At 42.6% G+C, this 26,040-nt stretch overlaps 1 protein-coding gene and 1 long non-coding RNA gene across 3 annotated transcripts in view; one reads left to right on the top strand and one right to left on the bottom strand.

Annotated features, from left to right (window-relative positions):
- Positions 1-252: 252 nt before the first annotated feature.
- LOC310745656 lies at positions 253-7,020 on the top strand. Its single transcript, XR_014540285.1, has 2 exons — positions 253-282; positions 6,436-7,020. It is a non-coding gene; the product is annotated as an uncharacterized lncRNA (long non-coding RNA).
- LARS2 (leucyl-tRNA synthetase 2, mitochondrial) overlaps positions 6,871-26,040 on the bottom strand; it is a 67,465-nt gene continuing 48,295 nt past the window's right edge. For both annotated transcript variants that reach the window (XM_083577721.1, XM_083577722.1), the window contains exons 18-21: positions 23,707-23,784; positions 21,028-21,139; positions 10,768-10,895; positions 6,871-7,544 (exon numbers count right to left, since the gene is read on the bottom strand). In XM_083577721.1, the coding sequence (XP_083433847.1) occupies positions 7,365-7,544; positions 10,768-10,895; positions 21,028-21,139; positions 23,707-23,784 (498 nt within the window). In that variant the 3' untranslated portion in view covers positions 6,871-7,364. The remainder of the gene's footprint in view (positions 7,545-10,767; positions 10,896-21,027; positions 21,140-23,706; positions 23,785-26,040) is intronic.

Raw genomic sequence — 26,040 nt, 5'->3', positions numbered from 1 at the left:
TTTGATGTGAGCTTCATGACCATAGGATTACAGTCTATTAAAGCATAGGAAATTTCCTTGTATAGTGAGGCTAGAAGTTAATCTAGCCAAATAATGTCTTTTCTGAATGCCTGCAGCTCTTCAGGGACTTTGGTAGAGGTCAAACATCACCACCACCTCAGCCTTTTATTGGAGGTGAGAGATTGAACCTGCAGCTAAAGCAATGTGCTCTACCGGTGAGTTACAAGTCTTCCCTTTAGAGTCTGCTTTGAACAATCAGCCTGAAAGCTCTTCAGCAAGAAGGTAAGTTTAGTCAGCTACTCCTTAAAGAGCTTTGAGTCTTTTTAGTTTTTGTCTGTTTCAGTATGCTGCTTCTTATGTTAATAGTGACATCAGTAAAGTTTCTCCCATTTCCCTTGTGTAGCATTTGTATTTAGAGATTTAACATGGATGCTATAAGAAACACTGTTTAAAAAGGAGGCACAATGATAAATTGTTTGGTTTTGTATATATAAATGGTCTTTATTTCATTTTTAGAACCTTCTTTATAATGAGCATTTGTAGGTTTTTCACAAGTGGTGGTAGCATTGGTTTTAGATTGCCCCTGGAGAAGGAACTTCCCATTTCTGAAACATGTTGGGCTTTCAATAACTCAGGTACCTATTTCTCCCTTGCTTGTTGTTTCCTATCAGAGCTGCAATTTCTGAGGCTGTTCATCGCCACTAAAGGAGCAAATTCCGATGGTTTGAATTCAACCAGTCTGACCACTAGCTCACCATGAGACTCTTGATATCAGTTATGGGTTTGAGCCCCATGTTGGGCAAAAGATGACCCTTTCAACTCCGCAATTCCATGATTCTAATTCCTATCGACCGAAGAGGTGTGGAGGACTTCAGCCCAAATGATCTTTGAGTGGTCCACATGGGTAAGAAGGACCAGCAGCAGTTTGCAGTCTTATTTAGCTGAAAAACTGGGACCTTAGGCGTGCAATCCATCATCACTCTCACTGTTTACGCAGTTGTATAAACTGTGGATGGTAGCATTCCTAGCAGGGAAACCATGTATAGAACGCTAAGCAACAAGCTGCTTCAGCTTTTGAGACTTGCCCTGTATCATCTTTCTGCTTCTCCATGGGCTTGTTCCAACTTTCCGCCAACAATAGCAGCTGGATCAATTGGGCTCTCACTTAACAGCCCTATCACTTCATTAGGGCAGATCCTTTTCCTCCACCAATCCCAGTTTGTACTTGCTGAACTTGACATCCGTGGCATTCGGGGAAATGCCAATTATTAGAATAGATCTGAGGGAGGGGAGAATTCAGCTAAACATTTCCCAGAATTACCGTACGTTGTTTTAGAAAATCATGCCAATTCCATTCCTCGCTATCTACATTTTGTAAATAACATACTGCCGTGATTTCTTTGTTGCAACAGTCCTTGGCTGAAAGGACTGTCAGGCAACATTGTCATCCTGTTGTTAATTCAACTTAACACAGTCGGCATAGACTTGAGGGACGTTGTTAATACATTGGGGGCCTGGGAAGATTTGTGCCGATCAGTTGTTGATATCATGCCTCCCACACAAAGGATATTTTTAGAGCTAACGTTTTCCTTGATATTTTCACACAACTCCCATAGGTCTCCACACACAAAAAGCACAATCCCTCAGAAAAGTAGTTATTTAAATGGAGCATGGACAAAATTTCCTGGTAGATTCTGCTAATTATTTTTGCAGAAAGTTTTGAACCCTTTGCTGAGACCAGTGGTGCCCTTTTGGGTCACTGTAACATTTTTGGCTGCGTTGTTCCCTCTACTTCTGATATTCAAGATTTGGGTCTTGTTGCTTACGTGGTCAGATTTTTTAAAAAATCAGTGGGAACTTTAACAGCTCAAATGATAACTGAACATGCTCAAATGGCCATAGAATACTGAAAGGAGGACAAGGGACAGACTGATTTCAGGAGTGGCTGAAATCCTGAACACTCCATACTGCAGAAATTTGTTGCGGGACCCACTTGTAAAATATAATTTCTATTGACGGCCACTTCTCTTTCCTTAACCACAAGCTAACATGTCTTTGTCACTCATCTGGTACATTATCGCTAATACTAGTTTTTGGGGCTTTAAAAAAAAAGTTGAATAAAATTATTTTCATTTCATAAGCTACTATAGTAGGAAGTAGACCTTGAAGTTTCTGGATTTTTAAAAAATAAAATCAGTTTTTTTAAATACATTATATTTTGAGATCTGACAGATTTTCCCACCCCATCTTGGAAGAGTGAATAAATGGGCAAATCAGGTTTAACAACAGCCCTTCAAGGGATGGAGCATGAGACTCTTAATCACAGGGTTGTGGGTTTGAGTCCCATGCTGGGTGAAAGATTCTTGCAATGCAGGAGTTTGGACTGGATTATCTTTGCAGTTCCTTCCAACTCTACAACTCTGGGCATCTGTGATCTCCTTAATTTAAAACTGAATGCAGTACAGTCGTACCTTGGAAGTCGAACAGAATCCATTCCAGAAATCCGTTTGGCTTCTAAAATGTTTGGAAACCAAACCGCGGCTTCTGATTGGCTGCAGAAAGCTCCTGCAGCCAATTGGAAGCCCCGTTAGATGTTTGGCTTCCAAAAATAGTTTGCAAACCGGAACAGTCACTTCTGGGTTTGCTGCGTTTGGGAGCCAAAACATTCGAGAACTAAGCTGTTTGAAAACCAAGGTATGACTGTACTCACTTACGTCCCAGAAAGTGCACTTAAAATTGCAGCCGTAGTATTCTGCAGCACTTTTCCTGATTGTTCAGAGCATTATTTACCAAAATCATATCAGACGTGTTCACATCCAGCATGTTGGCTGTTGATGTGCAGGCGGATGTGTAGGCCTGTCTCTCCCATCATTCTACTAACCATTACATTTGACCAGCTTACCTTGTACGTATTGCATTATTGTCTTTTCACACGTGGCCCTCTCTTTAGGATACTGGTGGTAGCTGCTCGAGAAGCGAGGAGTACACCCAGTCATTGCTAAGCCAGCTTTTGCTCCTCTTTGGGCACCCTTGCTTCTGCCTGCATCTACAAGGACATAAGAACAGCTTACTGCAGCCTTTCTCAACCTGTGGGTCCCCAGATGTTGTTGAACTACAACTCCCATCACCCTTAGCTAGCAAGGCCAGAGCTCAGGGATGATGGGAGTTGTAGTCCAACAACATCTGGGGACCCACAGGTTGAGAACCACTGGCCTACTGGATCAGGCCAGTGGTCCATCTAGTCTAGCATCCTGTTCTCACAGTGGCCAATCAGATGCTTGTGGGAAACTCTTGAGTAGCCAGGTATACTAGGAGGCTTCTATCTATATGGACCCTGGGTTGGTCAAGGAATGTTGGGGTAATGTTGAACTGGCCAATGATAATTCCTCTTTCCGGAGAGCTTGGTTTATCTTCCATGCATTTGGAGCATGAAGTCCAGGATGTTGAGCCCCTCCCCCAACCGCTCTTCCTTGTCCGTTCTGCAAACAACAGAAATGCATCAAGGCAATTTTGTGAACTTTCATCCCTCTCTAATCAAGCGTGCTGCTTACGGGGCAAGTCCAAGCCCCAAAACAATACAGCATGCGAGAAATTCTGGAACTTTCAGCAAAGCACTGCCAAAGTGACAACCTTTTCAAGTTTATTTCGATTACTGAAAAAGGTTTTGCAAAAAGAAAAAAAGGACTGGATTTAGAGAAACGTCCTACAGTGGAAAGCAAACTCTTATTTGGCCCCAACAACCATCTCCAACATTTCTCCTTTTGTGGAGAAATGGCAGAGGAGGCAGCTTCCCAAGGGAATTCGTTTTTACAAGGTTATTTGCTACGGTTACTAAAAAGAAATTAACTTTTCAAATAGCTTGTGTGTTGCTGTTTTCACTCCAAGTCGGAGACAGAGAAAGCAAAGCATGCTTGTCTAGTGTTCCCCTCCTCTCCCCTGGAATGGTGAACAAGATATTAGGTTACGCACAAGGGGAAGTATTTTCTGATGGGGGAAAACTGGTTGTGTGAATAGAGGCCCAAAGAACCGTGCACATGGATAAGCTCAGGGTGGAGGGAGTTATTGTAACAATGGGGCATTGTTATTTTAGCTAGCACCATTAAGAATTTATGGCTTCTGAAGCATAGGAATTATCTTTTTAGGCCAGATCTAAATTCAATTCTCATTCTAAGGACCAGTAACAAATCTGCAGGGCGAAAAAGTCATCACATATATAGCAGTCAATATTAACCAATGTTGTTGACGATTCTTTCTCCATTCTTCCCATAGCACAAAGAGCCAGTCCTTTCCCCATCTCCAATAATATAACCCCCAACATGTATCAAGGGAAACAAGGCATAGAAGAATGGGGTTTATAATTAACTTTCAGGAAGTTTGGCACTTTATTCATACTGCATGTTTTAATATTTATTTCTATTGTTTTTATATTGTAACCTGCAATGAGCCTTTGCAATGGGGGATATAAAACACTTTAAAAATGATCCTCTAATTTACTTCTAAATTGTGTAAAGGGCAGAGCCTTTCTCTCTATATAATTTCTCATTTCATTTCTCTCTATATAATTCTGAATGCATTCAACACTTGGATGGCTGACAGCTTAAGATCCCTTTTCCTTCCCCACCCGAACAGTGAAGATATTTTATTGAATCACCACCGTTCTAGAGTGTATATGAATCAAAAGGTTAAGACTGGTTTATTATTTTGTAACAATTACGCTTGATAGCTAATGGCGTTTCTGTATGCAAATGCATACAGTGAAAAAACACATTATTTAAATTCCAGCTAAAATTAGGGTGGCAAATTATGCATCGTCAAAAAAGAAGGCTAAAAGGGGAGATTTGCATAACATCTGCATATGTCGACTGGTATGGATATAGATTTAGAATTATGAAACTGTAAACAGAGCTCACCAAAAGTGAGGAAGACTGCAGCTGGCTCATTCTGTTGTCCAGCTGGAAACTGGTCTCTCTTGCCCTTCGTTCTTATGGTTCCTTATCTTTAAGCCAGGCAGAAAGGCTGAACAGTCCTTCAAATAGAAGACTGTGCTCTGACGTAGAATATATGGCCACACTAGATGAAACAAGGTATACTCTCCATAACAGGCACAACCTGTGCTTATGGTCTCCTTTTCAACATTGACTCAGCTTTGACACCAGAGACTTTTGGATCAGATTTTTGAATGCCCAAGTCGACAGGACTACCGTATTTTTCGCTCTATAAGAGGCACCCGACCATAAGACACACCTAGTTTTTAGAGGAAAACAAGAAAAAAAAATATTCTGAATCTGAGGCCCCTCCCCTCCTTGCGCTATGCATTCGAGCGCTCCTGAGCCTTGGCAGGGGCTGCCGCTGCCGCTTCCAACACGTCAAAGGGCTTGCGAAGAATAGAGCCAGGCAGCTGGCTTAGGGGGCAGCCGGGCTCTCAGGAAGGCTCAAGAGAAGCCCAAGGCAGCTGGGGAAAAGAAGAGGAAGAGGGAGGAGGAAGGAGGATCAGGCTAAGGAGCCGCCGGTCTATCCGCCCCTTTGGGGAAGCTGGATCTGCTGGCCGCCTAGCAGCGTTGTCCCTGCTGGGGGGAATCGAAGGAGGCAGGTGAGACGAAGCGACACTCTTCAGTGAAGCGGGAGGAGGAAACGAAGGGAGCCTTTACGGAGCCCCTTCCTTTCCTCCTCCCGCTTCACTGAAGAGGCGCTGCGCTGCTCTGCTGAAGCTCTGTAAGGGCTCCCTTCCGTCCCTCCTCCCGCTTCGCTGGGAAGCCAACACAACAAGAGGCGCTGCGCAGCTCTCGCTCTGCTGGCTTCAGCGATAGCTGCGCAGCCTGCATTTGCTCCATAAGACGCACACACATTTCCCCTTACTTTTTAGGAGGAAAAAAGTGTGTCTTATGGAGCGAAAAATACGGTAAGCCAATCTTCATTAAAATGAAAATGTCAATAAACCAAAGATAATTCTTTGAGAGCCATGCTCAAGATGGAATTGGACCAGAAATTTTGAAGGCTGAGCTAACTCCCGACAATAATACAAAATGCAAAAAGGTTATTTACACATGCTCAGGTCGGTAAATATATTGAAGTTTGTGGCACGACAGCGGCCAGGCAATGTTGGGCTACACACTAGTCTGTGTTTCCTGGAGCTTCTGAAATGCTGTTCAAGGTAGATAGCTGTTTAAATTCAGCCACTGTGAGAATCTGGTTTTGATAGCTCTACTTGCCACCCACCCCCACAAGAAACAATATCTACTTGTAGTATTTGCCCTTTAGAGTTCCATGGATTAAAGGCTTAGAAATATTGGCCATACATTATTGGGCTGATTTCCAAATTGTCAAGACAGAGAGCTGACTTGTGACTCGTGGTTTGCCAATAAGATTGCACACTAAGCTCTGTGAACTGAGATGGCAAAGAAGTGAAGCCAGGAAACCTGTTCCTTTTTGTTACAGAAATTTCCAGTGTCTAGAACAAGTGACTTACTGTACTAACCAAGTGGCTGAACTGGTTCAAGAGAACAGCTATACATGCTATGGAAGTACATTATTGACTCTCCGTATCTGAAAGGCACCTCGTTTTTTATTTCCACTTTATAAAGTGCACAGACAAGATAACAACTTCCATTCTAGCCGAACATCTAAATCTGTGTGAGAATCAGATCTGAACAAAAAACCAAAACTGGCATGTATGGATGTCCCTTGGCAAGACTGCAATACTTGGACTTGATCTGTTACCAGCATGCTGCTTTGAAACATGGAGACAATAATTTAAACAGAGGAGTTGTGTGTGTTTTTTGCCTAGAATTAATTTTCATTAGCTTGTTTTATGCTGGTGAACTCTGTGGGAATTAGTGGAAAATATAGCCAAGATGTACTCCAATAAACAAGAAAGTAGAAAACACATTTTATTATGAATGCTGAGACTGATTAGCCAAGTTGAATGGTTATGACTAGGATCAGTGAAAGGGATGATGGATTATATAGTGTATATTACTTTCAGTAACAATACACTGAAAATATATTTCATGATTATTATTAGTAAAAGAACACCCCCTCCCAAAATATTTCTGCACAGGGAAAAAAGAATGAGGAGGATGCATTTTACTGCATTACAGCTTATCCCTGCACCAAATACTCACAGCAACACTTTCACCTGTATGTAGCAACAGTGATAAAAACGAAAAAACATGATTTCCAGAGAAATATTTGCGGAAGTGCTCATGTTCATTGATTATATACAAGTTAGCTTTTGCTTCTTTATCACTGTGCTTTAATTTTTCTGCCCTCTGCAGCATCTTGGTTGGAGAATATGGTCGAGTTTCTTTCTCCCCACTTTAATGGAAAGTGATAAACAGGCAGTTTTAAGAAAATACGGCTACCAACTATTCCTGGATAAGGAAGTTGACAAGCGCAGTTCTAGGAGACAATATGAACTTTTTAATGGTGCGTCCTTGGAGATATTCGGTCCCCAGCTTACTTTGAACAACCAGTTCACGAACTACTTCTGCGTCTCGGGATACTTGTTGAGGTACACCAACTTTTCCATAGGGTTTGTTGTTGATCTGGAAGGGGAAAGGAGACAGAGATGAGAACTAAAAGGAGATGTCTACAAATGGGCCCTCAAGTTTCTTGTCCATTTACCACTATTTGCTAGATAAATAATTCAGGTATTATTTAGAACTTTCAATCCAATCATTAGACTTCTGTTACCTTGCGTCAGCCTGCCTTTTTGTTACTGTATGTTATCACATGTATAAAGGTAAAGAGTAAAGGGACCCCTGACCATTAGGTCGTCGTGACCGATTCTGGGGTTGCGCGCTCATCTTGCTCTTTAGGCCGAGGGAGCCGGCGTACAGCTTCCGGGACATGTGGCCAGCATGACTAAGCCGCTTCTGGCGAACCAGAGCAGCGCACGGAAACGCCATTTACCTTCCTGCCGGAGTGGTACCTATTTATCTACTTGCACTGGCGTGCTTTCAAAATGCTAGGTTGGCAGGAGCAGGGACCGAACAATGGGAGCTCACTCCGTCACGGGGATTCGAACCGCCGACCTTCTGATCAGCAAGTCACATGTATAGCCCTGGGCTAATTTAGCCAATCCAGTTGGGTCTGGTTTTAAAAACAAGTAATGCGTAAAAGGTCAGAGAGGCTGCCTTATAGAATAAATGAATCATAGAACAGAATCACAGAGTTGGATGGCACCATGAGGGTCATCTAGTCCAACTCTCTGCAATGCAGGAATCTTTTGCCCAATGTGGGGCTTTAACCTACGACCCTGAGATTATATAGCTCTCCCGACTGAACTATATTAGTAGTAATGAGAAGCCAGCTTGGTTCACATGCCTCATTAGAATAACTATGGCTTCATATGAATGAGTAGCACGCGAGTGCATGCAGATGAAATTATGTGGGCTACACTCCTCCCGCAGTTCTGCTGCAAAACAAACCATGGTTTGGGTTTGTTGTGTCATGAAAACCTAAGTTTGTGCCTTGTCTCTCTCCAGATAAACCACAAGCAGTAAACCTGCTTGTTTCCTAGAAGTCACAGGATTGGGGAGGAGTGGAGTGTCCACTATTTCGGCAGTCTACACTGGAACACTACCCATTTCAATTAAAGTTAACTAGAGTTTAACAATGATTCAATTTGACATAGGAATCAGTCACTAAGTAGACACTGGTTAGTTTTTAAACAAGATCAAACCCCAACTTTTCCTGTTGTACATTATCAATGTATTTTCCAGACAAGTTAAAAGTACCAGCTTCAATACAGACAGGGCCAACCTAAGTAAAGGCATTATAGGGAAACCAGAAAAGTTTTTACAAAGAAGATGTTACAGAAAAGTGAGAAGGTTGGACACGGGGAGATGAAATCTAAATGGCATAAAATCTGTGAACAAGAGTGCGCCCTAGAAGACAGGTTGCATCCAATTTTTCAATTCCAGGCTATTAAGGTGCCACCAAGGAAGCACCAGTTTTTAAAAAATGCAGTGCCAGATGCTATGGTGCCCTGAATCTGACGAAACATGGCAATAACGCCTGGCACAACAGAAAATCAGATATTTATTTCATTATGTCTACAGCGCACAAAGCAAGGGAGGTGACCTGTTTCATGTTGATCCTTGGACAGACACAAATGGAACAACAGAGTGAGATATCAACACCGACAGAACTGCAACTGTATGGGTAAGCAGCATGGCATTAGCCCGAGATATTGACACAAATGTCAAGTTGGGACTTAGAATGTCAGAACACTTGTGGAGCTTTGTAAATGCAAAATCTGGAACAAGATATTATTTCACCTGCTGATCTTGATTTGTATACATGAAACTACTGCCACAAATGACAACCCAGTGTCAGCCCCCCCCCCTGCAAAAATAACGTACCTCTACATCGCCAAGCAGGTCACTTTCCTGCCCCAAACAGTGGCAACAAAGGTGTGCAATATGAACAGGTAAACACAGGACCAGGTATCGGAACACAGTTTAAGCAGAATCTATGCCTTTTGGGGGGGGGAACTTGGCTGAGGAATGCCATTTGTAGCAGCAGCTCTGTGTCATGTAGTTCTGCTCTAATTATTTTCATGTCAGACCATGATTAGACTTCTCTGTGGGGTTTTGTACCAGTGGAGGAACGTCCCAGGCCCAATCAGGTCCTTTTGTTTCCACACAGTCTCTTGTCACGGCCCAACTCCCACCCCATGTCTCTGAATCCCATCCTGGCCACTTCCACTCCCGAGGTCACATCGACTAGATCTAGGGCTGCTAAAAGGATGGACTGGAGCGAAGTGGTGTTACACAAACTCTCTACACGCAAACCAAGCTGGCAATAGCTTTCCAGATATGGCTGGGAGAGATTTCTGCCTGGAACCCTGGAGAGCCATTGCCAGCGAGGGCAGGTAAATACTAAACCAGGTGGACCAATGCTCTGAGTAGGAGTGGCTGACATGAAGGAGTAGTGTTGGTCCTTTGACAGCGACATCACTACTGGTTAACGGTTTGGTGCAGGGACAGGCAAGATTGGGGTGGTGTCAGCACACCGGCAGAGCCAATTCTGCACTGGTACGTTTTTGCTACTGCCCAGTCCCCACTGTTGAGTGGTCTCTTTAAATTTGAAGGTTCATTATTGTTCCACAAGATGTGTATTTCTTTAAGGGCCAGAGCAAATAACGTGACCTAGTTTTACAGCTGTGAAGCAGTATAGCAGGTGCTGTTAAAGTTATGTTAATTAAGCTGTTGGGAATAGTATATAAAGAGCAGCACCTTACTCTCCCAGTAGCCTGGTGGTTGGGTCATGCTTATTGATACATTTAGTGTAAAAGGAGTTTTTGTTTTTGTTATTAAAACCTAGCAAAAGTTATTTTTGCGTTCCTTGTAATGTGTGGTCTCCCCAGCACGCCTTCTGCAGCGCAACTAACCTGCAAATAGCCAACACCCACATGGTCCTGATGAGTGGCATAAATGTTGCTGCCAGGAGTGGTTACATGCTGCAGTCCTTCCATGCCAGCTACTCCTGACTCTGTATTAAGGCAGCAAGCTATGTCTTTCCAAGTAGAAAACACAGAGCAATCACTAACTGAACCAACTGGGGAGGCGGGATTGAGGTGAGGGCTTCTGTTGATTTGAAATCTACACTTCTGAAATTGCTGAGTTTATTTCGAAGACAATCTGCTGGGCCTTAACAGCAGCAAAATTAACCTCCCCAACATACAACCTTCCCCCTGATAGGTGATGCAAGAAATTTTAAAGATTTTACAATCACAACCAAAGGAAGAGTACGTGTTCTTACCAGAACGGAGACTTGCACTATTTCTGGCAGCTGTTCAGACTTTGGGTCCACCGTAGGCCAGGACTGCTGCAATACGTCCATGTGCCAGAGATGATGAGTGCAAAGTTTGTTTTGAGCGTGAGACAAGCCTGAAACACAACATCAATGGATTGCTTGTACTTAAAACGAAACGAATTTTGTTTTCGCAGTTTGCTTGCTCCGTTTAAGCACTGCCCAGAGCAGAACCGTTGGGAGTTTGTTTTAGCACAGAACTGCCGACATCCTGTAAGCTGAATGTGTACCAAATTGCGCATCAGAAACCAAAGAAAGCAAAATAGCTCTGCTGTCTGAAATTAAAGCAATAGGTTAAGGGAAGATGAGAAAAATAGTCCTATGCTATTCTTAAAGGGCTTAAAAACAGATGGGGACAGGAGATTTTTTATTATTATTATTATTATTATTATTATTATTATTATTATTATTATTAATCTTATTAGACTTGTTAGCTGCTTGTCACGTGAAGCTTGTCTCCAGGCGACTTACACCACATTTAAAAACAAACAAATATATTTACTTATTTATTGAATTTATATATGCCCTATACCCGCAGGTCTCAGTACATTATAGTACATGATGCCATAAAAACAGAACAAAACCAACCCCCTAGAAGCCACAGCACACAAGGAACATGACAAATATATCTACTCATTAAAGCTTAATTTAGGTTGTATAACAAATATTTTTGGGAGTGAGCCCCAAACATATGTATGATGAGGAAGTATTTACAGGACTGCGCTGCAAGAGATTGTTATGATAACAAAAGAAAACTATAATACTTTCAAAATATAATGCATTATCCAGTCAAAGTTAGACACATGCTAATCTTCTGTCCTGCTGAAATGAACTACCTAATGTTAGCTGGCTCATGACCCCAGTCTGTTGGATAAAAAGCTAGATACTCAGCTTTTTGTAAATCACAGAAATGGTTTTGGACACAGAGTCCTTAGCCTGACACAATATATATATATTTTTGTGGCAGCCAATTTTATTTTAACCACTTGAATATTTTAAACCACTTTTTTTTGTAACTCAACCAAGGCAGTGTGCAAGAAATCAAAACAAAAACTTGATAATATTCATTAGAAACAAGTTCTCTGTGCAGCCACAACACGTGGTCTTCTTTGTGTGGAGTAGTTTTCCAACAATGTACTTAGTCAGGTGGCAAAATTAAGCAGTCTCAATCGCAAGTACATGCGTGAAACCTTTCAAAGTGTAAAGGAAAGTAATAAGCTGCTTGAACAGTGATTCATTTTTCTTGCTGGCCCTTTCTGGTTAGGACTTTCCCGTTTGTAAATGAGCTCAGTTCTTTCCTAGACATCACATGTTAGATGGGAAAGCAGAAAACATGCAATTATAGGCCACTCCTTATTTTTCTGTTCAACTGGGATTCCTCACAACATAACAAACCCTCCATCCCTCACCTTTCTGAAAAAAATAAGAGATCAGCGACATGGCAAATCCAGATATATAACATTAAAAAACAACAACCTCACAGAGGAGAACTCTGGGACAACAGCAATACTGCAACCTTGAGATTTGTTGATGAGAAATTGCTAACTGAAGGCATACTATACAAAATTGTGAAACGATGCCACTTAGAATTCCTTGGGCAGGAAAGCTAAAACAAAGTTGCTTTCAAAACTTGGAAGTTTCTGTTTATTTAGCTTATTTGCTTTCCTGTGCCAATTCTCACTTTTGGAACCCAAATAGAAGCCATCGTTACCGTCTGTAGCTCCAAGGTGAATTGAGTTTTCATTACTTCCTGTATTCATAAACATTATAAAAAAGTCACAATCCTATACAGTCAAGACTCAGTTGTTGAACGTAATCCGTTCCGGAAGACCATTCGGCCTTGAAAACGTTAGACAACCGATGCACAGCTTCTGATTGCTTGCAAGAGCTTCTTGCACTGAAGTGGAAGCTGCGTCAGATGTTCAAGTTCTGAGGAACCTTCGAAAACCGGAGCATTTACTTCCGGGTTTTTGGCGTTTGGGAAATGAATGTTCCAAAATGGAGCCGTTTGAGAACTGAGGTTTGACTGTACACATATGTGGGAGTGTTTGAGGGCTCCCTTTGAAGTAGACCTGTATAGGAGAGCACTGTTTATGATCCAAAAGCAGTTCCATCTGCTTAAACCAGGGATGGGCAAAATGCAGGCCTCCAGATGTTGTTTTCCCCTCAATCCCAGCCAGCATGACCAATAGTTCAGGGGTGATGGGATTTGTAGTCTAACAAGATCTGCAAGGCCACAGATTGTCTACCCTGGCTGAAACCATCAGAAAGAAAGATTTTACAGAATTAGGAATTACTTGTCAAACTTCTTAAATATATTTTAAAAGTTTCCAGATTCCAAAATCTCCTTCCAGATACCTAGATATAGCTGAAACGTTGGGTTCTGTTCCAAGAACTCGATAACTTCACAATGTGAAGGACAACATCAGTGACTGAACTCAACAGAATATATTCTTTGGGGATGGGGTGGAATTCAGATAATTAAACTAGTTTTCTGACCAACTTAATCCAAGGCCAAAAATCATACGGAGGGGCTTTTACACCATCTAGAAAGAACAAGAACGACCAGCAAACACAGCAAAACAGGATAGTGTGCACAGAAGGAACTTTCTTTATTATTTAGGCAAAGAACGCAAAATATGGTCTGAAGCTCAACATCAAAAAAACAAAGATCACGGCCACTGGTCCCATCACCTCCTGGCAAATAGAAGGGGAAGAAATGGAGGCAGTGAGAGATTTTACTTTCTTGGGCTCCATGATCACTGCAGATGGTGACAGCAGCCACGAAATTAAAAGACGCCTGCTACTTGGGAGAAAAGCAATGACAAACCTAGACAGCATCTTAAAAAGTAGAGACATCACCTTGCCAACAAAGGTCCATATAGTAAAAGCTATGGTTTTCCCAGTAGTGATGTATGGAAGTGAGAGCTGGACTATAAAGAAGGCTGATCGCCGAATAATTGATGCTTTTGATTTATGGTGCTGGAGGAGACTCTTGAGAGTCCCATGGACTGCAAGAAGATCAAACCTCTCCATTCTGAAGGAAATCAGCCCTGAGTGCTCACTGGAAGGACAGATCCTGAAGCTGAGGCTCCAATACTTTGGCCACCTCATGAGAAGAGAAGACTCCCTGGAAAAGACCCTGATGTTGGGAAAGATGGAGGGCACAAGGAGAAGGGGACGACAGAGGACAAGGTGGTTGGACAGTGTTCTCGAAGCTACCAGCATGAGTTTGACCAAACTGCGGGAGGCAGTGGAAGACAGAAGTGCCTGGCGTGCTCTGGTCCAGGGGGTCACGAAGAGTCGGACATGACTAAACGACTAAACAACAACAAGCAGAGCCCCACAACCCTGCAAAATAAGCGTGATAGATAAATAAAGCAGGTAGATTACTTATATGGGATATATACATGACACATATATTCTCTGCAGAGTACTTCTAATGCCCTTCATTTGTTGTGCCCACATGTGAAAACTGGTCAGGCAACACAACCGACACAAAACAAATAGGAAAATCTTAAATAAAAGTAAAGAAGACTTCACTCTTGTTAATGTATCTTTTGCAAGATTAACTTTTCTTGATGGGACTCCTAGCATAACATAAAGCCTTCCAGATCCAGTAATCTTACATCCTTATCTGGATAGAAAAAATATTTTATTTCGTAAACAGTCAAGTATCTTATATGTGGTGTCTGAATGTTACTCAGATGCAAGGTTCCAGGAAGGAAACACGATTTCCTCATCCTGTTCACATTTGCAAATTGTCAAGTTATCAGTCTGGTGAAAGGCTGAGTGACATGTTTTGGCAGTGCATATGCAGAAGGGATGACACGTGGGCAAGTGGAGCACTCTGAATTTAAAAGGAGACACGAAGAGCAAACGGGAAAACATTGCTGAGGTCGCTTATCAGAGAACATTTGGACTCCGCAAAATATGAAATATCAGGACACTCTAAACCTCTCTTAGTGTTCACTGGTTGAAGTGGCTTTCATTCCTAGAAAGCAATCCAACTATTGTCAGGACACTGACAAACTGGAACGTGTCCAGAGGAGGGCAACCAAACTGGTCAAAGGCCTGGAAACGATGCCTTATGAGGAACGGCTAAGGGAGCTGGGCATGTTTAGCCTGGAGAAGAGGAGGTTAAGGGGTGATATGATAGCCATGTTCAAATATATAAAAGGATGTCACATAGAGGAGGGAGAAAGGTTGTTTTCTGCTGCTCCAGAGAAGCGGACACGGAGCAATGGATCCAAACTACAAGAAAGAAGATTCCACCTAAACATTAGGAAGAACTTCCTGACAGTAAGAGCTGTTCGACAGTGGAATTTGCTGCCAAGGAGTGTGGTGGAGTCTCCTTCTTTGGAGGTCTTTAAGCAGAGGCTTGACAACCATATGTCAGGAGTGCTCTGATGGTGTTTCCTGCTTGGCAGGGGGTTGGACTCGATGGCCCTTGTGGTCTCTTCCAACTCTTTGATTCTATGATTCTATGATTCTATTTTGCTGTGGGGGTTACAAGTACTTTTCAACAACTAAATTGAACAATGGTACAGTTACGGCTTGAACAAAATGGTCAACCTCTTTGAAAAGCTTTACTATCACTAAGAAAACTGTTGCATGGTTTTTTTTTTAGCTGAAAACCACATGTTTATTTAATGTTGCTTAATATTACAAAACCTCTAAACAACTGAAATACAGTCGTATCTTGGTTGTCAAACGCCCTGGAACTCGGATGTCCTGCAGCTAATCAGAAGCCGTGATTTGGTTTTAGAAGTCGAACGGACTTCCGGAACAGATTCCGTTCGACTTCCAAGGTACGACTGTAAAAATAAAAATGTGACAGTGACATTCAGTAAGATTTCTAAAAATTAGATAAGCACAAGATTAAAACCAAAACTATCACAAATAAAACTGAGCCATGCACAAAATGGAGAATTAAAAATTAAGATTTCAGGAAAGATTTGATTGTACTGGGAGAGGTTGTCTGAAAGGTATGATTTCCCTTAGTGGTTTAGGGTTTTAAATGCCAGCAACAATGCCTTAAACCCTGTATTATGGTAGGTAAGAGCAGGACTCTGGGAAAATTCAATAATGGGTTTACATAAGCTCTTCTGATGCATACCATGACCAGAAAATGAAAAGAAAGGCTTATCTTGAAGAATTTTCTTCCTAGCGGAGGAGGGAATCTGCCCATATATTAGGCCCGCTGATCACGGATAACTAAAATTTTTTTTTATGCAGAAGCTATGCTTGGCTGCTTTTTGAAATATGATTTGAAGCTCCTAGTAACATAGGGATAACAAGGGGCACTAAAAACTATTAGCTCAAGGGAGGCTACTAGAGCAGAGCAAGACACAAAGGTAACATGAAATAAGTCCTCAAAGGTCATTATAGCACTTAAGAAATAATTCAGCCAAGGGGAACACAGGTTAAATAAGTACGAAACATAATGTACAAGCCTGCACTCCCATAGCCCCCTCCTTACTGATGTGCTGGGCATGTAAGAATTATGCAGTAAACACTTCCCTGCCACAAAATCCTGGGAAGACAAAAAAGTCATTTATCTTGAGGGCAGTTCAAAGAACTTAATATGAGATTGGATAAATGCCAGTGTATGCTTTCCTGTTTGCTATTTCTCTCAGCCAGCAGATTTTTCAAAAAATAAAAAATAAAAAAATCCAGTGATCAGTATTTCCTACTACGGAACGAGAACTGCTAGACAGACCTAAGCCTCTGTCCTCTTGCATTAAAAGATAGGTATTCCTAACTGGTAAGCTGCTTGACTGGCATGTGTCATTCAGAGGCAGAAACCACTTCAAAGCACATGGCAGAGGAAAGGTCGGCTCAGTGGAACAGCATGTGATTTGTGTGAAGAAGGTCCCAGGTTATCGATCACCTGCATGTCCAGGTAGGGATGAGGGAGACTCCCTGCCTTAAACCTTGGAAAGCCACTGCCAATCAGCATAGGCGATACTGAGCTAGATGGACCAATGGGCTGATTCCGTATATGGCAGCTCCCTCTTTCTTAAGGCAGCACAGCAGCATTTTTTGAATTAAAAAAAAACAAAACTACCCTATCTTTCAACAAAAGTAGAGACATCACCTTGCCAACAAAGGTCCGTATAGTAAAAGCTATGGTTTTCCCAGTAGTGATGTATGGAAGTGAAAGCTGGACCATAAAGAAGGCTGATCGCCGAAGAATTGATGCTTTTGAATTATGGTGCTGGAGGAGACTCTTGAGAGTCCCATGGACTGCAAGAAGATCAAACCTATCCATTCTGAAGGCAATCAGCCCTGAGTGCTCACTGGAAGGACAGATCCTGAAGCTGAGGCTCCAATACTTTGGCCACCTCATGAGAAGACAAGACTCCCTGGAAAAGACCCTGATGTTGGGAAAGATGGAGGGCACAAGGAGAAGGAGACGACAGAGGACGAGATGGTTGGACAGTGTTCTCGAAGCTACCAACATGAGTTTGACCAAACTGCGGGAGGCAGTGGAATACAGAAGTACCTGGCGTGCTCTGGTCCATGGGGTCACGAAGAGTCAGACACGACTAAATGACTAAACAATAAAGTCTTTCAACAACCAATGAGATTCAAGTAGAAAAAACCCCACTGAATAAATACAATTATAAAGATGTCGAGAAGTGCCCAGCTACCTTAAAGGCAAAGCCAGCCTGCAGCATCGCTGCTTAACACCTGCCATCTCCCCTCCCTTTGTGCCCTAACTCTTGAACAAGAATAAGACCAAGATTGGTGGGTTCATTTTCCTCATGGGCGCGGGGGGCACAGAAACTACCAGTTAACTCCTTTGGCTACTTAAGCCATCTATGGCCTTTTAAACTGGGGAGAGGGTATTGTTTGTGTTGGTCACGATGGCGTGTATTTTTGTGTTTTTATGCTGTAAATCGACCTGTGATCCTTGGATGAAGGGTGGTCGAGAAATTTAAATAAAGAGAATATCGAGCGAATTCAGCCCGTTTTCCCCCTGCGTCTGCACGGCCAGAGCATACAAGATCTGTGGGTTGTTCGAAATATACAGTCAAAACCAGGGCCCCCAAATAAAGAAGCTACATTAAGATTAGTGATGGAGATGTACGGGAGGAAGGAGAAAAACGATAGGTGGCGTAAAATACAAACAAAACAATCCCCTCTCTAAGGTGGTCTCGCTAGCGTCACGGGTAATCGTTGCTCATCACAAAAAAATACATTTGAGATTTCTCTTTAAATAGCTTGTGCTAGCTGGACAATCTCAAATGTACCATATTTTTCACTCTACAAGACACACTTTTCCCCTCCTAAAAAGTAAGGGGAAATGTGTGTGTGTCTTATGGAGCAAATGCAGGCTCCATGGCTTCAGCGAAAGCAACGCGAAGCCTCCGGAGCGCAGTGGGAGCTCCCACTGGGCTCCGGAGGCTTCGCGTTACTTTCGCTGAAGCCAGGAGAGCAAGAGGGGTTGGTGTGCACCGACCCCTCTTGCTCTCCTGGCTTCAAGGATAGCTGCCGAAGAGTGCTGGAGAGGCGCTGCGCAGAGAGGGAGAGAATATTTTTTTCTTGTTCTCCTCCTCTAAAACTAGGTGCGTCTTATGGTTGGGTACATCTTATAGAGCGAAAATACGGTATTTTGTGATGAGCAAAGATGACAACAATGGCCGATGACAATAAATGGGGAATAACCCCCATTTTAATCATGGAATGGGTGTGTGTATGGGTGTGGTAGGATCTTCCAATTAAATAGGTCCATGTGTGCTTAGGACCCCTCTTAAGCGCAGAGTTTTAGATGCTCAGCATGCCCATCACATAGACAAGTTGGACACTAGCGGTTCTCACAACCCAGAAAAGTAAAAGACGTGAACTGAGACACTTTTTTCATCTACTCCTGGAAGACAGAACAAATCGAGGCTGTGCACCAGGAGGGTGCTGGACATGCAGCAAGAAAGTCTATACCTAATGTGGAAGGCAAAGTATTTATGCCACTGAGTTTTAAGGAGACAGATATTTTATTCTTAGGCTCCCCCCCCCACCCCCGGACAAGATTTCCTGTACAGCTACTTCATTATTTTCTTTTACTTATTTTGGTCTACCTCCCTATCCCTGAAGGGACTCCGAGAAGTCAAAGGGGCAGCAAAACAGAGCTTTCACATTACGTTACATTAAATGACTAGACCAAGCCAATACGGATGTGAAAGGGCCACTGGAGAAGGGGAAGGGTGGGTCGAGATGTCCAAAAGAAGGGGGGAAAGTGGGTTTTGCAAGAACCTTTGCAGCTGCAGTACCTAGAGGGATAACTGCGTTAGTTTGTAGCAGCAGCAGCGGCAGCAGCAACAACAGAATCTAAAGCCCTTAAAGACTAACACATTTACTGTGTCAAAGTTCTGCAGACCACAACCCACACTCTGATAAAGTGAGCATTCAATGAAAGCGGAGGCCAAACTAGTGTGCCCGTCTTTAAAGCGCCAACAACAGTTTTTACTGTGACAAAGACCCTTACTGACAAAGATTCAGAATTTAGCTCTTTTCTGTTCTGGTTCTTATGTGGGCTTTGTTTAACCTTTCTGCTGACCTTTAAAGCCCTAAACAGCCTCGGTCCAGTATACCTGAAGGAGTGTCTCCACCTCCATCGTTCTGCCTGGACACTGAGGTCCAGTGCCGAGGACCTTCTGGGGGTTCCCTTGCTACGAGAAGCCAAGTTACAGGGAACCAGGCAGAGGGCCTTCTCAGTAGTGGCACCCGCCCTGTGGAACACCCTCCCACCAGATGTCAAAGAGAAAAATAACTAGCAAACTTTTAGAAGACATCTGAAGGCAGCCCTGTTTAGGGAAGCTTTTAATGTTTAATAGGTTATTGTATTTTAGTGTTCTGTTGGAAGCTGTCCAGAGTGGCTGGGGAAACCCAGCCAGATGGGCAGGGTATAAATAATAATAATAATAATAATAATAATAATAATAATAATAATCTGTTTATTTGTTGGTTTAGTTTATGCAGCTGTCTTAATTTTATGGATGCTTCAGTGTTGCTGTTTGTTCAAGAACCACTCTTCAAATTAATATGAAATCTGGTTGTCAACGTTCCCCTACCTAAGATCCCAAAACCCTAGGTGGTCCCTTCTTTGTAAAGGACCTTCTATTGAGGACCCAACTCCCCTTTGCTACTCCCCTTTTCGTCTCTGGACAGCCTCCTGCTCTTTATGATTCAGCATCCCTGCCCATTCCATCTTTCCTTCCCCTCTTTTACTGGCCCACCTACTGATGGTAAGCAGTCTCAGACCACTTTTCGCTCCATTGCTTTCCTTTCCTCCACCTCAAATGCTCCCTTTGTGCTCTCTTTTCTCTCTAACACTTCCTCCTCCCTCCCTCATCATAGAAACCAACTCCTAAGGGATGAGGTCTCTTGGGACCCCCCATTAAATATTTGGAGGGGCTGCCCCCAAGTCAATGGGCATGGCCATTCAAATGGTGCCTGGGCACCGCATCTTGTAATCATTTATGCGGGGCGTGGCTTACCTGGCTCCCCCCCCCTATTTAATTCAAGTTGCCACCCCTGCCCCTCATGATCCTCATTTTCTCTTTGCCTCCTCTGTGCCCGAGAGCAAACGCTCCCGAAAGCTGCCTTTGCATGCTCTGGAATGCTCTCAGCATCCTTCCAATGCCCGGTGTCTCTGTGCAACCCGACTTCCTGGACAGACACCTCTGCTTTGCATTGTGAGAAGCTGAGCAGAGAGTGCCTGCGCCCCCCCCCCCACAGTAGTACATCAGGTTACATACCCTTCAGGTTACATACGCTTCAGGTTACAGACTCCACTAACCCAGAAATAGTGCTTCAGGATGAGAACAGAAATCGTGCTTCGGCGGCACGGCGGCAGCAGCAGGCCCCACTAGCTAAAGTGGTGCTTCAGGTTAAGAACAGTTTCAGGTTAAGAATGGACCTCCGGAACGAATTAAGTACTTTACCTGAGGTACCACTGTATATGCAAACACTATCTTTTCTTTATTTTAAAACAATTTCATACTATGAACAGCATCCTTATGTCAGAAAGGCTAAAAATGACCCGTGTAACAATTATTAACAGATATTAGTTACCTCTAACCCCAAACAGTTTCATTCAGGTACAATCAAATTGTTTAGTCACGAATGCAGAGCTCTCCTTGCAGTTTTTTTCTTCATCACAGTGGTAACAAAAAAACAAAAAAAGCCCACAACTGGGCAAGTTACCTTTCCAGATCTCTGAACTTATGTGGGGGGCCATCGGGGCAAGCATGACAAAGAGAGCTGCCAAAGCATCTTCAAATTCTGCACTGTGAAGAACAACTGGCTGTGAGGCTTGCTGCAGGAAAAAAAAGAAAGGGAGGAAGAAGAATGGATTGTAAAATGTAAACACTTCATAAAGCAGCCACTCATGAAGAAAAATGACAGTATGAAAGTAAAAAGGGGGGGGGATTAAGAGTTGTGCCTTGAAAAACAGTATTTCCTTTTCACAATAAGATGTTAAAGACAGCCGTAATGTTTCTGCCAGCAAAACCATGGAGAAAGAGAGCTATATGCATAACGCACATGTATACAAAAACTTCAGAAAAGTTAATGGACACTGCTAAGCATTCAGCAAAAGCAAGCCCTTGGGATTCTGTACGCATGCCAGAGAATGCTTATGAAGATCAGCTTATAGGATTAGAGCTTCAAAAAGTACATTGGAAACTGGAATTCACTGCTGTAGTACTAAATAAATTCATAATTCCGTTTGTAAATGCGAGAGATAAGCTAGGCAAGATGGATAACTCTGGCTGGGTCTGTGCTTTGCTTGGACTCTTTGTCAGTATTCCAGCTCTTTCCCCCCCCTAGATAAAGCTACAGGGTTAGGCTTTAAAAAAACCCAGATGCAGAGCTGTAGGAGAGGGAGTTTTCCAAGGGTCACCATTTCTTTTGGAAATGGAAAACAAATGTTAGTTGTTGGGCATTATTTCTTTATTACATTTATATCTCACCTTTGCTCAAAGAAGCTTGAGGTTCCCCCTTTTTAAAAGTAAAGGTAAAGGGACCCCTGACCATTAGGTCCAGTCGTGGCCGATCTCACTTTATTGGCCGAGGGAGCTGGCGTACAGCTTCCGGCTCATGTGGCCAGCTTGACTAAGCCACTTCTGGCGAACCAGAGCAGCACAGAGAAACGCCGTTTACCTTCCCACTGGAGCGGTTCCTATTTATCTACTTGCACTGCATGCTTTCGAACTGCTAGGTTGGCAGGAGCAGGGACCCAGCAACGGGAGGTCACCCCATCACGGGGATTCAAACTGCCAACCTTCTGATCGGCAAGTCCTAGGCTCTGTGGTTTAACCCACAGCGCCACCCGCGTCATTACAATAATTCTGTAAGATAGGATAGCTTAAGAGACACTGAGCAGCCCCAGGTCAACCAGTGATCTTCATGGCCAAGTGGGGATTTGAAGATATACAAGCCCATTCTAAAGAATGCACAGAAAGGGGAAAAGGCACTGCTGCAGGGCAATAGCCTGGCTTGCTACCTGTGGGTGCAATTATGGGTTTGTTTTGTTTTTGTTCTCTTTGTAGTTTTATTTCACATCTTTATTTCACATCTTATGCTGTAAACCATCTTGAGATCTTTGGATGAAGGGCTGTATATAAACTAATCAATCAATCAATCAATCAGATGTTTGTGGTTAGATGTATCCTGCTGTGCTATGCTCTCCAGTTCTAAATAAATACAATTAAAAAGTTCAAAGAGTGACTGGGATAGACAGTGGTCTTGCTTGTAATTAGCATGAAAACAATAGGTGCCTCTGATTCTCTGCAACAGTATTCCACTCAATAATCAGAATAGCAAAAGAGGTTCTGATTGGCTGAAGACGCACGTTTTCCCCAGGTGCATAATACGGTGCCGTGACCAAGTACATGGAAAATGTGAGGTTCTCAATTTGTTAGCTTCAGAGGAGGTATGCAGGTTGTGTGCAACAATTAAGAAATAAAATCCAGTTATTAAATGCACATAATCTCCCACTTAACCGCACAGCAAGCCCTCATCCTGTGAAAAGCCTCGCTGGCAGGTTGACATTCCTTCTAGGAATCCTATCACACCAACAACTTGTTTGACAGCTGCCTACAGATCTATCAGAAGAATTCATCATCAGACTCCTTTAAGTAACACTGTGTGTGTCTACTACAGTTACTGCAAAAGGATCATCAAAAGTGAAATAAGAACAGATTTCACTGCTTTCTGATGAAGTAAACCTTCTTGGGCTTGTTCTAATCTTAGATTTCCTACTTCCTGGTTTCAGGTGGGTGTGATAGTCGATATTCTCAAATGCAGATTAAAAACTGTGCACACTACTTAAATGCTCTTAGGTTTTATTCTGTACCCACCAATCTGTTAAGAGTGTGAACACATGGCTTATAGAGAAAGGCCTTGTTATTACCGTACATTAGACCCAAGGCAACTGTAGTTTCAGTTTCAACATGCACAATCTTTGCCAGGTGATATAGTCAACAGCAGTCTTTGCTCAGTTAAATTTCAATTTTCTTCAAAAGGTAAAACAAAACAATTATTTTCCAAGGTAGGGGAAACAAAACAGAAAGTAATATATATTCTAATTTACAATATTAACAAGGGTGAAGATTTGTTAGATATCAGATTAATTATTACTGGTCTTCATGATACTGGGAATGCCATATTTAAGCAATTCTAAAAAGGACAATTTCAAACATTCCAAATCAACAGGGAAAAATGCACTATGGATAAAAATGATCTTAGGGAAAGGCAAAAACTAAAAGCTTTTAGAGCATTTAAACCACCAGCTGCACCCTTGCTGCTAAGCATGGATCTGTAGTGCACATCAGTACCGTAAAAGAAGTTATTAAAATATGATAATTTACATGGTATACTCACTGACAACGTGTTACTGAGGCCCATCAGTCGAGCAATTGCGGTATGAAATGAGAAATCATCCTGGAAGAATTCGGTTACCTAATTGCACAAAAGAAAAATGTTCTCTCTTTGGTTAATTCAATTTACTACAGCTCTGCAATTCTTGCTTATTTAAACAATGTCTAGGCATCCCTTTACTGAAACGAACAGGGTGCTGCATAAACGCTGGAAGTAGAAATGCAATGGGGTAGTCAAAACAGAAATTTATTGATCCAACACATTTTTAATCCCGACTAGTCCTTCTGTCCATTTTTAATTACAGAACTGGTTCTATATACACGCAGGTCCCACTATCAGAACACAATGAGTTCTCAAGAAATGGGTCATTAGGCAAACATTCACATAATGAGCTGGTGATTTCTATTATTTCCCATAGGAACATTTCTCATCCATGCTTCCTCTCTCCATGCTTTCTGCTTGAAAGTGCTGCAGCCAATCTGCAAGAGCCCTACAAGAAAAATTGTTATGTCCAATCTCTCTCCTACCAATGGTTTCTGCCTAAAAATAGCTGCTGTCGACCAGCACAACAGAAACACGTAAGGAAATGGGCAAACCCCAGCTGCTTGGATATCTGAGTCAACCCTTTGTGGAGCAAGGTTTGGGGATAATCCTTTGTGTTCGGATAGCAAGCAATCTGATAGTGGGATCCGCATGAATTGTATAAAACTATCTTAACAGACAATCTGTATGAAAGTCAAAATTGTACTGTTATAGACATTCATACTTATTTATTAAAAGTATTTATAATCTGTCCTTCATCCTAAAATCTCTATAGATGAAAGACTATTATGAAAATACCTATAGTGTAAGACTAGGATTAGTCCCATACTAGCAAATGTGCAAAATACCGTATTTTTTGCACTATAAGACGCACCAGATCACAAGACGTACCCCGTTTTTGGAGGAGGAAAACAAGAAAAAAAATATTCTGAATCTCAGAAGCCAGAACAGCAAGAGGGATCGCTGTGCAGTGAAAGCAGCAATCCCTCTTGCTGTTCTGGCTTCTGTGATAGCTGCGCAGCCTGCATTTGCTCCGTAAGGCGCACACACATTTCCCCTTACTTTTTAGGAGGGAAAAAGTGAGTCTTATAGAGCAAAAAATACGGTAATTCTGAAGTGGAGGGAGGTTTCAAAAGCAGCTTGAGCTATAGCATTTTTTATTTTTATTAAGCTTGAATATTTCTCAAGACAAATTTCTATAGAAAATTTCTCTAAAGAAATCTGGGCAAACCTGAAATATGTAGTTCTTTGAATCCTGGCAAAACATTCACAAACATGGATTTGGACAGTCAAAAACAACTACTTGTGCCTCTCTGGAAAGACTTGCTTCATAAGAAGATTCCCGATTACATACTAGCCTCAAGTACAATTTTGTGTAAAATATATATTATTGTAGATAAATTATATATTATTATAGGTACAAAGTATAGGTACACATGCACATAGGCATAAACGATCATGAGGCTTCAACCACAAACTGACTGAAAACACATCTTTGATAGGCTTCATAGGTTGAATCCTGACAAGACAGAGGTACTGTTTTGGAGGGACAGGGGGCAGGCAGGTGTGGAGTACTGCCTGGTCCTGAACAGGGTAACTGTGCCCCTGAAGGACCAGTTGCGCAGCCTGGGAGTCGTTTTGGACACACAGCTGTCCATGGAAGGGCAAGTCAATTCTGTGTCCAGGGCAGCTGTTTACCTGCTCCATCTGGAACACAGGCTGAGACCCTATCTGCCCGCAGACTCTCGCCAGAGTGGTGCATGCTCTAGTTATCTCCCGCTTGGACTACTGCAATGCGCTCTACCCTTGAAGGTTACCCAGAAACTGCAACTAATCCAGAATGCAGCAGCTAGACTGGTGACTGGGAGCGGCCGCCAAGACCATATAACACCGGTCCTAAAAGACCTACATTGGCTCCCAGTATGTTTCTGAGCACAATTCAAAGTGTTGGTGCTGACTTTTAAAGCCCTAAACTGCCTCAGCCCAGTATACCTGAAAGGAGTGTCTCTACCCCCATCGTTTAGCCTCCGAGGGCCTTCTGGCGGTTCCCTCACTACGAGAAGTGAGGTTACAGGGAACTAGGCAGAGGGCCTTCTCGGTGTTGGCGCCTGCCCTGTGGAATGCCCTCCCATCAGGTGTCAAGGAAATAAACAACTATCTGACTTTTAGAAGACATCTGAATGCAGCCCTGCTTAGGGAAGTTTTTAGTGTTTGATGTTTTTAATATTCTATTGGGCGGGGTATTATTATCATCATCATCATCATCATCATCATCATCATCATCATCATCATTCA

Source organism: Podarcis filfolensis (genome assembly GCF_964270895.1).
Source record: "Podarcis filfolensis genome assembly, chromosome: 12".
NCBI lineage: Eukaryota > Metazoa > Chordata > Lepidosauria > Squamata > Lacertidae > Podarcis > Podarcis filfolensis.
The sequence above is the reverse complement of the archived record's forward strand: the minus strand, read 5'-3'. Positions and strand labels throughout refer to the sequence as shown.